General features: G+C 47.4%; 1 protein-coding gene across 3 annotated transcripts in view; it reads right to left on the reverse strand.

Annotated features, from left to right (window-relative positions):
* The window catches only part of LOC308619807 (phospholipase A and acyltransferase 3-like), a 28,276-nt gene extending 16,505 nt beyond the window's left edge, over nucleotides 1-11,771 (reverse strand). The window contains exons 1-2 of one of the 3 annotated variants that reach the window (XM_081238983.1): nucleotides 11,703-11,771; nucleotides 10,946-11,023 (exon numbers count right to left, since the gene is read on the reverse strand). In XM_081238983.1, the coding sequence (XP_081095109.1) occupies nucleotides 10,946-10,960 (15 nt within the window). In that variant the 5' untranslated portion in view covers nucleotides 10,961-11,023; nucleotides 11,703-11,771. Of the gene's footprint in view, nucleotides 1-10,945; nucleotides 11,024-11,468; nucleotides 11,678-11,702 lie in introns of those variants that run through there. The other 2 variants (XM_081238982.1, XM_081238981.1) reach the window with 2 other exon arrangements.
* Nucleotides 11,772-12,300: the final 529 nt, after the last annotated feature.

Raw genomic sequence — 12,300 nt, forward strand, 5'->3', positions numbered from 1 at the left:
AATGTAACACATAATGGGCTTCCCTGGTGGCGCAGTGGTTGAGAGTCAGCCTGCCGATGCAGGGGACACGGGTTCGTGCCCTGGTCCAGGAGGATCCCACATGACGCGGAGCGCCTGGGCCCGTGAGCCATGGCCGCTGAGCCTGCGCGTCCGGAGCCTGTGCTCCGCAACGGGAGAGGCCACAACAGTGAGAGGCCTGCGTACCGCAAAAAAAAAAAAAAAAAAAAAAAAGTAACACATAAAAGCATAAAATAAAATTTAAAATAATATAGGTGGATATGTTTCAGATCTTAGAATAGAGGAAGAAATTCTAAAGATAAAGTCCAAAGAACAAGACATAAAGTAAAAGACTGAGAGTTTTTACAATTGAAAAATGTTACAGTTCTTATTAAAAGTTTCTATCATTGCCTTTTACGTTCATACTCCCTTTTAAGAGAAAATTACCACCCGCAATCCCGACTGCCCAGGCAGCCATATTTTATACCATGTGACCACTTCATCCTAGCCTCCATCAGCTGGACTAGAAAAAGGCACGGTTCCCAAGCAGGTCACCATCCTATGATCCTCGATCCTCCATAAGTGGACCCGGGCCAACCAAATTTTCTCTCTCTCTCTCTCTCTCTCAAAAAGCTGAACCAAGTAATGAAAAAGAAAATAGCTTTTGGCAGAGGGGCTAAAATTGAAAAGTCATGACAAAGAGGAGGCAAGGGAGACCCCAATGAACCACAAGCCAAACCAAGGGTTGGAGTTCTCACACCCACTCTGACCAAGTAGAAGACCCCTGTTGACAGTGGGAGAGAAGGAAGCAGGCATATCAAGAACAGCTAGCTGAGTCACACCAGTGGTGGAGCACTAGAGGAGAGATGCACAAACTCCAGCTGCTGGGTACATGGAATCACCGTGATCCTGAACTGCCTCCCAGCCCCTGGGATGCCCAGCCTTAATACAGCTCCTATACTTAGATTTTCAAGAGAATCCCCTTACCGCTCCACACGTGTCCTTAGAATAAACTTTTTTCACTTGAGCTAGCTTAAGTGGGCTGCTGGTTACTTATAACCAAAAGAGACAGACCAGAACATTCTGTGCATTGAAAACACACCACAGACAAACTACCATGAACAACTGGAAGAAAATGACAGCTTTAATACATAAAGAGTTTTTATGAATCAATAAAAAATGTAAACACCGGGCTTCCCTGGTGGCGCAGTGGTTGAGAGTCCGCCTGACGATGCAGGGGACGTGGGTTCGTGCCCCGGTGGGGGAGGATCCCACATGCCGCGGAGCGGCTGGGCCTGTGAGCTATGGCCGCTGAGCCTGCGCGTCTGGTGCCTGTGCTCCGCAACGGGAGAGGTCACAGCAGTGAGAGGCCCGCGTACCACACACACACACAAAAAAATGTAAACAGCGAAATAGAAAAAAGTGGAGAAAGGGTATAATAAATAATTTTAAAAGGAGAAATACATATTACCACTAATACAAGAAAACACATTCTATCTCACTAGTAATCAAATTAAATTAAAAACTGGTTTGGGGGAAGATTAAAATACTAATACTAAATATAGGAAAAGAGGCAGGTAAACAGGCACCCTCAGTCACAGTTTTTAGGAGTATAAATAAATACAACTTTTCTGAAGGTCAATTTGGCAATCTGTATCACTAACCTTAAAAATATTCATATCCTTTGACCCAATTTCTATTTATAGACCAGATCTTAAGGAAATAATCTGAAATGCCTATAAAAGATGTCACAAAGTCACATCTAATGGCGAAAAATTAGATACCTAAATATCCTACATAAAGAGATTAGTTAAATATTGCCATAATTATATACTAATGTACAGTTATGTTTTAAAAGTCATATTTTAAAAGAATACTTAAGGACAAGAAATGTCCATAATATAATGGTAAGTAAAAAAGCTTTACAATCAACGCTAACTCAATTTTTTTTAAGTAAAAATTAAAAAAGCTTTACACAAAACGGTATTTTTTTTAAACTTTGTTCAAAAAAAGATAACCAACACATTTTTTTTGAAAACTGTGGAAATACACCAAAACGTAAACAGTGTTTATTACTAGGTGGTGAAACTTGGGGTATTAATTTTCTTTTTAATTCTGTTCTAGTTTTCCAAATGTGTAAATACATATATATTTGTTTTAGAATCAGAAAACAACATAAGGCTTGACAAACATCAGTGTGTTCAATCTGGGTTAATCCGTACAATTACTATTATGTAACAAAATAAATACACACAACAAAAAGCTAGAAAGATGCATACCAACATCCTAACAGAGATTCCCACCAGGGGCTGGGGCTAAGTGTGGTTATTGTGATTATTTTGCTTCCCTATTTTTCTGCATTTTCCAGCTTTTCTGCAACGAGCAGAAAAGTTTATAACATGCTTTGCAACACTGTTATGAAAATTTTTCAAACACTAGTTTGAATTTCCAAATGTTCAAAATTGAAAGCATTTTTCAGTAAACACCTGTATACCCCACCACCTACATCTACTGTTATGCTACTGAATTTGCTGTATCACAAATATGTCCACCTACTCCGCACAAATTACAGGAGGGGAGGTTGCTGGCATGCACGCAGAATCACCCTGCCCTTAACAAACGCCCTCCCCCGCCCCAGGGAAACGGTGTAACTGGTCAACGACACTCCTTGAGAATCCCTTCACATTGGGGATACCCACCTCTGCCTGAGAGGGTCAAGGAACTCTTTCATTTGCTCATTCATTCTACAGATGTTCACAGAGCCGGGCACCTGGGCCATGCCTGTGAACAAAAGCCGAGATACCTGACTTCACGGAGTCAGGTATCAGGTGTTTTGTTCAGCATCAAGGAGACAGAAATTTTTTTAAATTTCTTTAAAGCCTTAGTAAATGAGTAAATCATCCAGAATAGTAGAAGAGATACCAAATAAAAACAAAAAGAAAGAAAGAAAAGGTAGGGCAGGGTTAAGGGGCTGAAGTGGGATGGGAAAGGGGAGGGGATTGCAATAGTAAAAGGGGGTCAGGGAAGGCAGAGAGTGGGCCCTGCAGATGTTGAGAAGACCCAGGCCGAGGAGACAGCCTGAGCAAAGGCCCCAGGTAGGAGTATGTTAGAGGAACAGCCCGGAGGCCAGCGTGGCTGTAGTGGAGTGGGGAGGGGAGGAGGGGAGGGTGGAGGATGGAGAGAGAAGTTGATGGCTCAGGGGATGAGAAGGAATGCGTTCTGGTTTTCTTTGAAGGCAGAGCCAACAGGATTTGCTGTTGCAGTGAGGTAAGGTATGAAGGAAAGAGGAGTGAAACGTGACTTCAAGGTTTCAGGGAGGCTGAACGGGCAGGCTGCAGACACGGAGGACACGCTGGGTTGAAACAGCCACCAGGTAGCCACCTGGAGAGGCAGGGAAGCAGCTGTGTGCATGAGTCTGGAGGTCAGAAGAGGGGTCTGGGGTGAGGGTCACTGTCAATCTTTAGGAGAACAGCCCCTATTGGGAGCTGGAGGCAAAAGCCGGCTGAAATGGGTATAAGAGAGACTAGGAGAGGACCTCCTCCTAGAAAAGGGAGCAGCTGAGATTTCGCTGAAGTCTTGAAAGATGACAGGGAGCATGTACATGGTAGACACAGAATTCAAACCCAAATCCTGCACTTTTGTTTTGTTTTGCTTTGTTTGGCCACACCTCGAGGCATGTGGGATGTAAGTTCCCCAACCTGGGATCCAACCCGTGCCCCCTGCAGTGGAAGCGCGGAGTCTTCACTACTGGACCACCAGGGAATTCCCCCAAATCCTTCACTTTTTTTTTTTCTCCATATATATGGAATCTAAAAACAAAACAAAACAAAACAAAAAACTGTTTCTGAAGAACCTAAGGGCAGGACAGGAATAAAGACCCAGACGTAGAGAATGGACTTGAAGACACGGGGAGGGGGAAGGGTAAGCTGGGACGAAATGAGAGAGGCATGGACATATATACACTACCAAACGTAAAATAGATAGCTAGTGGGAAACAGCCACATAGCACAGGGAGATCAGCTCGGTGCTTTGAAATCCTTCACTCTTAACCGTCACGATCTCCTGCAGTCAGAGGAGGCAGTGGGGAGGAAGCGGCCAGAAAGGGGAAACATGGAGGCGGGGCAGACAGGAGCAAAACACAGCGATGCAGGCGCCTCAGGGTGATCTTGCAGTTGGTTCAGAAGCAGGATCCCTGGGGTGGAACCCAGGCCTGGCAGTTTTGTAAGCTTCCAGGTGATTCTACTGTGCAGCCCAGAGAACCACAGGAGAGACAGGTTAGGCAGAGAGGGGCAGTCATACCTCACTTTGCAGGTGGGGAAACTGACACTAAGGGAATGAGGTCACTTATCCAGGGTCAGCCCGAAAGTAGCAAAGCAGGAACTTGAACCACAGCCTGGTCCCCACCACAAGAAGAATCTGCCAGCCTTCTGGCAGATTTCACCATCTGCCCCTGCATGTGAATCCACATTCACTCCTGCAACTCTGATCCAGTGTGAGACCCTCAGCTGTGGGCACTGGACAGGACCAGATGGAAAAGTAAGGGCACTTCCAGAAGAATTTTCAACCCAAGGGTTGAAACAAAACAAAAAGAATGCTTTTCTTTATTTTTTTTAAACTTTACTTTGAATGGGGTACCTATATTTTTAGTTAATGTTACTTATTTATTTTTTAAAATATTTATTTATGTATTTATTTTGGCTGCGCCGGGACTTAGTTGCAGCACATGGGATCTTCGTGTGGCAATGCAGACTCTTTAGTTTCAGCATGTGGACTCTTAGTTGTGGCATGCATGTGGGATCTAGTTCCCTGACCAGGGATCAAACCCCAGCCCCTGCACTGGGAGCGTGGAGTCCTACCCACTGGACCACAAGGGAAGTCCCTAGAATGTTTTTCTTTCATTCAAGGCCCCTAAGGAAGCATTCCAATCCGCCTACACTCAGCTCCATTTAGCCTCCTCATCAGAAGTTTGCAATTTTTTTATTTTAATGAAATATTTCAGGCATACAAAAAATACAGAAAGTAGGCTAATGAGCATCACTGCTCTGCATTTAAATTAGGATGCATTTGGTTTTCAGAAACTGCATACTGATTACAGCTGTGGGGCTCTGAAGCCAGACAGCCTGGGTTCAAATTCTGGCTCTGCTACTTACTAGCTGGATAGCCTTGGGCACATTACCCAACTTCTCCCAGCCTCAGTTTCCTCAGCTCTAAAATAATTACAGCACCTGAGGATAATTACAGCACCTGATTCATGAGGTTGTCCTGAGGATCAAATAAATTAGTACCTATAAAACACTCAGCAAATACTACCTGGCACACAGGTAATTGCTGCCACTGTTCTTGGGGGTGCTTTTATTATTTTGGATTTGGGAAGGTCAGAGGCAGCTCCAGGAGTAGCTGGAGACACTACGGAGGTTGTGAAACCCAGCCTGACAGCAAGTTCTCCTTGTTCCCAAATCACATGCTCTGGTGAATGCGGAAATCCCTCACCTCACCCACTTCATTTCGGATACTCTGGGGAAAACATCTACAAGCACGTAATTCAAAAACCTGTAGTCCAGGGAGGGTGCTGAAAAGGGACTTTTCCAGCAGAGAGTTGGGAGTTTTGATGCCAAGGCTTTAAGAAGAAAAGAAACCCCCGAGGAGCCCACCATCAATCCTGTCTATCTGAGGCTGCGTTGTCAGAAGGAGGGCCCAGGCCACCTGCAAGTGAGGCCCCTCTGCTCTATTGCTGTGTGACCTTCAAGAATCATTTAACCTCTCTGAGCTTCTCTGGTTAAACAGCGCCATTAAGAACCATCCAGCAGTTTGTGTGAGGAATAAGTGAGATAATGGGGGTGAAAAGCTGTAAAACCCCTTAACGCTTATTAGAGGGTTGAGACCCTGTGCCCCAGGCTGGGTGGGTCTGGGGAACTCGAGGTGGGGGGCAGACTCCCCAGCCTCGGGCCCAGTGAGAAGGTAGAGGAGGGGTTGGGCTGACACATCACCTCCTCCCTTGCCAGCCTCAGGGAGAGGGACAGTGGCAGTTCCAGTGGGTACCGGGTCCAGCCACAGCAACCCAAAGGTCATGTGTATCCTGGAAAAAGGAGGCAAAACTCATTCGCCCTCCCAGGCCCTCGACCTCCAAGCCTCAGACCTGTTCTACATGTTGAACCTCACCCCACGGGAACCAGGACTCCCCCTGAACTCATGTGGGAACCACCACCACTGTCACTATGCACTCCCTGGGGTTTTCACAAGTTACCTGGAATCCTTACAGCAGCCCATTTTACTGACCAGAAAACAGCTCAGATATAGGAAGTAACTGGCCCAAGAGAACTCCCTGAGAAGCAATGCCAGGATTACACTGCAGGTCTTCCTGAATCCAAAGGCCAAGTTCTTTTCACCGCACCCAGTAATTCACAGGAAGCTACTGACATCTGATCAGCATCCCCATGGTGAGCTTTGCCTCCACATCACTGTGCTCTAGTCCTGAAATGCCCCTGACTGCTCACTGGCAAATTCCTACTCATCCCTCACGTCTCCACCTCCTCAGTGCCTCCCCCAGACTCCAGGGCAGAGAGTGTTTATCAGCCGCAGCCCCGTTTATCCGATGACTATAATTGTTGGGCTGAGTCCCTGGGAAGGAATGATCAGTTTCCCTGCCCACCTCTCCAGCTGGACTGAGCAACCAGCCAAGCACATACAACATTCTCAGCAGGGGTTTGTGGGCAAGAGGGACACACTGCTTTCTCCTCAAGCCCCTCCCAGCCTCTGGCCCCGCCCCCTCCCTTTTGCACCTTAACTAGCCCCACAGAGATTCAGATCATCAGGCAAACCTGGAGGGTCATAAAGAAGTCAATAAGCGTGTCTAGAGTCAGAGACCAGAGCAGGCCCGTCGATTTCTGCATATCTGGAGCCTCTGATGCCCTTTGGAGCTTCACATCCCCAGCAGCCGCTGCTCAACAAGCCACAGGTTTAAGGGCAGGGTGGGTGGAGAAGGGAAGGCAAAGCTCGTGGCCCACAAATTCTAAGTAAATTTAGAACACAGAGGGGAGGGAAATGGTCAGCACTGGCCCTGACCAGGAGGACTCAGGGCTGGACTAAAGGGCTCGGAGAAACGTGGGCCCATATGGTAGACACACAGCCTCTCCGTCCCAGGGAGGTCCAGGCAGCTGCTTTAACAACAATTAACATTTGTCAAGCCCTAAGAGCGAGGCAGTGGCACACCCAGAGTGGGAAAGTGAGAGCCGAATCCTCTGGGTGCAGACAAATAGGGGAGAGTTGTCCATAGAGAATTTTAAAACCATGATAAGACACACCAAAAATCAGTCTGCTGTTTATTATCACCATGTGCCAACACTTTTAAACAATATCAATGATATTGGTCTAAGTTCTAACTCATGCAATTCCTGTTGAGAGTTAATAATATAGGGACTTCCCTGGTGGCACAGTGGTTGAGAATCTGCTTGCCAATGCAGGGGACACGGGTTCGAGCCCTGGTCCAGGAAGATCCCACATACCGCGGAGCAACTAAGCCCGTGCGCCACAACTACTGAGACTGCGCTCTAGAGCCTCCGAGCCACAACTACTGAAGTCCACATGCCACAACTACTGAGCCCATGTGCCACAACTACTGAAGCCCGCATGCCTAGAGCCCGTGCTCTGCAACAAGAGAAGCCACCGCAATGAGAAGCCCACGCTCCGCAGCGAAGAGTAGCCCCCACTCAACGCAATTAGAGAAAGCCACGCACAGCAACAAAGACCCAACGCAGCCATAAATAAATAAGTAAATAAATTTATTTAAAATATATATATATATGTGAGCTTTAAATTAGCACACTTTCATTTCTTATTCTTTCAGTCTTCTATGTGGAAGTTTAATCAGAGAACACACAGCTATACAGTCAACCCCCAACATACACAGACTCAGCTACATGTGTCTGTGCCAACAGTAAGTTCTGAATGGCTCAGAATGGTTCAAGTTCACTTTCAGCACAGTTTGGGCCACCAATCCCTGTGGTCCTACATTTTCCTGTGTTTAAACAGAAGAGAAGAGTCTGCTCTCCCAGCGCCAGAAAAGTGTTTGAAAGTCTGGATCAACTTCACCAAGAACTAGACTCTCATTCTAAAACAATGGATTAAAGAAATGTCAAAGTTCACCATCATTCAGCCATTTTCTCTGATTTTTGCCAAGGAAGAAAAACTGGGGAGAATTTTGCCAAATAAGATAAAAACTTACAATGAATTTTCTGGTGAATATGTTTCAGTGAAAATGTTTTAAATGTGGATATATTTAAAAGCCACTAGAGTGAGGACTTCCCTGCTGGTCCACGGTTAAGATTCCACGCTCCCAATGCAGGGGGCCTGGGTTAGACCCCTGGTCAGGGAACTAGACCCCGCATGCCGCAACCAAGAGCCCACATGTGGCAACTAAGACCCGGCATAGCCAAATAAATAAATAAATAAATGTTTTAAAAAATAATAATAGGGCTTCCCTGGTGGCGCAGTGGTTGAGAGAGTCCGCCTGCCAATGCAGGGGACGTGGGTTCATGCCCCGGTCCGGGAGGATCCCACATGCCGCGGAGCGGCTGGGTCCGTGAGCCATGGCCGCTGGGCCTGCGCATCCGGAGCCTGTGCTCCGCAGCGGGAGAGGCCACAGCAGTGAGAGGCCCACGTACTGCAAAAAATAAATAAATAAATAATAATAATAATAATAAATCAAAATAAAAATAATTAAAGCCACTAGGATAGATAAGCAACAAATGTCCTACTGTATAGCACAGGGAACTATATTCAATATCCTGTGATCAACTATAATGGAAAAGAATATGAAAAAGAATGTATATATGTGTATAACTGAATCACTGTGCTGTACAGCAGAAATTCACACACTGTAGTCAACTATACTCCAATAAAATAAATTTTAAAAATAAAAATAAAAAATCGGGAATCCCTGGTGGTCCAGGGATTGGGACTCCACACTCACACTGCCGAGGACCCAGTTCAATCCCTGGTCTGGGAACTAAGATCCCATAAGCCATGTGGTGCGGCCAAAAAAAAAAAAAGAGAGCGATATCTAGAGATCAGCAAAAATAAATAAAAATAAAACATAGAAGCCACTAGAATTAATTTTTTAAGACATAGGCAGCGTTGCAATTTCTCCAATTTATTATGAAATGGGATTTTTATGAGTTTCTGACAAACTTATCCTAATGTTTAAGGTTTTTCCAATTTGTATATCTGTTGTTTCATATGAGAGAAGCTTTTGAAATTAAAATTAATAAAAAGTGTCTTCTCTACATATACACACTACTATATATAAAATAGATAACTAATAAGGACCTACTGTATAGCACAGGGAGCTCTTCTCAATACTCTGTAATGACCTATATGGGAAAAGAATCCAAACAGTGGATATATGTATATGTATAATTGATTCACTTTGCTGTACAGCAGAAAGTAACACAACATTGTGAATCAACTATACTTCAATTTTAAAAATTAATAAATAAATTTAAAAAGTGTTCTTCAACTGTGAATAAAGAGAAATGGACAAATCTAGCTCTACTGAGTGTTGAACATGAATATGCAAAGAAGATCAATTTTGTCAAAGTCAAGGACAACTTTTCAGAAATTAAAGTTCCAAAACAGAAACTGTAATGGCATTGTTATTCACTACTGTGACCAACCTATATGTAAGAATACGTTTTCTTCAAAAATACACTAATGCAATTAAAAGCTATTAACCCATTACTTCTATTTTTCTCTGTAACACCTACTTTATTTTTCAGTTTTTATATTTTCACTGGCATGATTTCATATACAAAGCTCAACAGAAGGAACCTGACTGTTTCTTTTCTGGCCATTACTACTATTCATTTCATGATTATCACTGAAAATAATGTTGCTAGATAAAGGAGAGGATGTTTTCAAATGACCACTCCAGACATCAAATATTCCAGGTACACCCTAATACCAGGCACTGTGCTAAGCCCTTTACATGGATTAAATCATAATCATAATAACAATAATGAATTACAGTTGAGCACATAATATGTGTGTGAAGCACTGTTCTGAGCACTTCGTAAGTATTAAGTCATATAATCCTCACTCTGGGGAACAGAGTTGATTTGAAACTTGGTCAAAGTGCCACAGCTAGGGGCTTCCCTGGTGGCGCAGTGGTTGGAAGTCCCCCTGCCGTTGCAGGGGACGCGGGTTCGTGACCCGCGGTCCGGGAGGATCCCACATGCCGCGGAGCGGCTGGGTCCGTGAGCCATGGCCGCTGAGCCTGCGCGTCCGGAGCCTGTGCTCCGCAACGGGAGAGGCCACAACAGTGAGAGGCCCGCGTACCGGGGGAAAAAAAAAAAAAAAAAAAAAAGTGCCACAGCTAGGTGCTCAGCAGAAACACAATCCCGGGGGAGTCGACCTCAAAAGCCGGGCTCAGAACCTCTCTGGAGCAGGTCCAGCTAGGCTGAAAGGAAGCATTTGCTAAGCACCTTTATGATTTCTGAACCATAGGAAAAGTGAGAGTTGGGAACTTGCTGGCAGGGCTGGTCATGAGGTGCATCAGCTGAGGCCAGAAGAAGCACCTGTTGTCAGACCCAGGCTCGGGGGCAGCAGGTGCAGCCCCAGACACTCAGCCACAGGAGCCCATCCAGGTGTTCTGGTCTGACTCGGGAAGGCAGCACAGGACCTTGGTGGGGCAAATCTCTCCTTGCTGCCTCCCCGCTCCTGGGGGCCTGTTTCAGGCAGGGCGGTCTCCCAACCCGCCCACGCAGGTACTCACACTGAGACAACTCCAACGGATACCCACCGACGCGCATCTCACACCTGATGCCCACCGGCCAGTGGGGCATCCACATCTGGAGGCCACATCCTCAGGGACCCTCTCTCTGAAGTGATGACTCAGACCCACCGAAACACGGCCCCCACTCCCAGCCCACTCGCCCCCGCCCCCGCAACTTACCATGGGCGCGCCCATCTTCTTCGGTAAAGGAGGCCCTCAATTTCAAGCTGGAGTTGGCTTTATCAGCTGAGTAAACGCCTGAGGCAGCGGGGGAGCAGGGATTCATTGTCAGTAGCAGGAAACAGAGTCCCCAAGACCCCAGGGGACTGTGGCTTCTGGCGGGGGAGACCGTGCCCAGTTGGTCTCTAACCCCTCCGAGAACAACGGGCTCACTCCCTGCGAATTCCTCGCCGCCCCCTCCCTGCCCCTGAACTTGGCCGTGAACGGATGAATCCCTTGCAGGGGCCAGGGAGGTACACCTGATACTGGAGAGCCGGGCGGCGCAGCGTGGGGGAGCGCGAGCCGTGTCACCTACCAGGGCGCGCTGCGCCCCCAGAGAGTCAGCGGGGCCGCCCTCGCGCCCGGCCCTCCGTCCCCGGCCGCTGCCCTCAGCGGCTCCCTAACTTGTTTACTCCCGCGTCACCCAAGCTCTCCATCCCCCACACAGCCTGTTAACACCTGAGAGCCCACCCAAGCGTCTTACCCTTCCTCAAGTTCTGGGAAGTACCGCTCCACCCACCGCGAGGACTTGGAATGCAGCGCGGCCTCCACTGCAAAGGGAACCGGCTAAATGGCCGCAGAGTCCAGGCCGGCGTGAGGTCAACTGGCCCCTCCCCGTGAGACTGACTAATTAGAGCCTCGCAGAGCTCCCTGCCCGGCGACAGTGACAGCCTGCTCCCGCCTCTGGGGCAGACAGACCAGGACGCTCCCCGCTCACCCCGAAGCCTCTCAGCACACCCTCCCCTGCGCGGAAGCGCCTCCAGAACCCAGCGCAGGGCCACCGCCTCCTCACCTCGGCTACGCACGCGCCGCGGCCCGCTCAAATTAAGATCTTGTATACACATCACACTGGAGTGTCATCAATCTGCTTATTTCCTCCACTCCAGTGGGCTTATACTGTAGTTTAAAACTACAATAGGCCCCCGTTATCCGCGGTTTCTTTTTCTGCAGTTCGCTGGGTAACAAACAGGGAGACAACACCGTGGATAAGCGGGGACTATCTTAACAGTTGCGTACTTCCTGCGGTTTCAGGCATCTGCTGGGGGCCTTGGAACGTATCCCCCTAGGAAAAGGGGGGACTACTGTATATTAAGCTTTAAAGCCATTTAAAGGCAAGGGCATACCAGAGAGAAAGTACTTTTTTTTGCGGTACGCAGGCCTCTCATTGTTGTGGCCTCTCCCGCTGCGGAGCACAGGCTTCGGACGCGCAGGCTCAGCGGCCATGGCTCACGGGCCCAGCCGCTCTGCGGCATGTGGGATCTTCCCGGACCGGGGCACGAACCCGTGTCCCCTGCATCGGCAGGCGAACTCTCAAC

The sequence above is a fragment of the Mesoplodon bidens genome, assembly GCF_964165515.1.
Source record: "Mesoplodon bidens genome assembly, chromosome: 7".
In the NCBI taxonomy this organism is placed as follows: Eukaryota; Metazoa; Chordata; class Mammalia; order Artiodactyla; family Ziphiidae; genus Mesoplodon; species Mesoplodon bidens.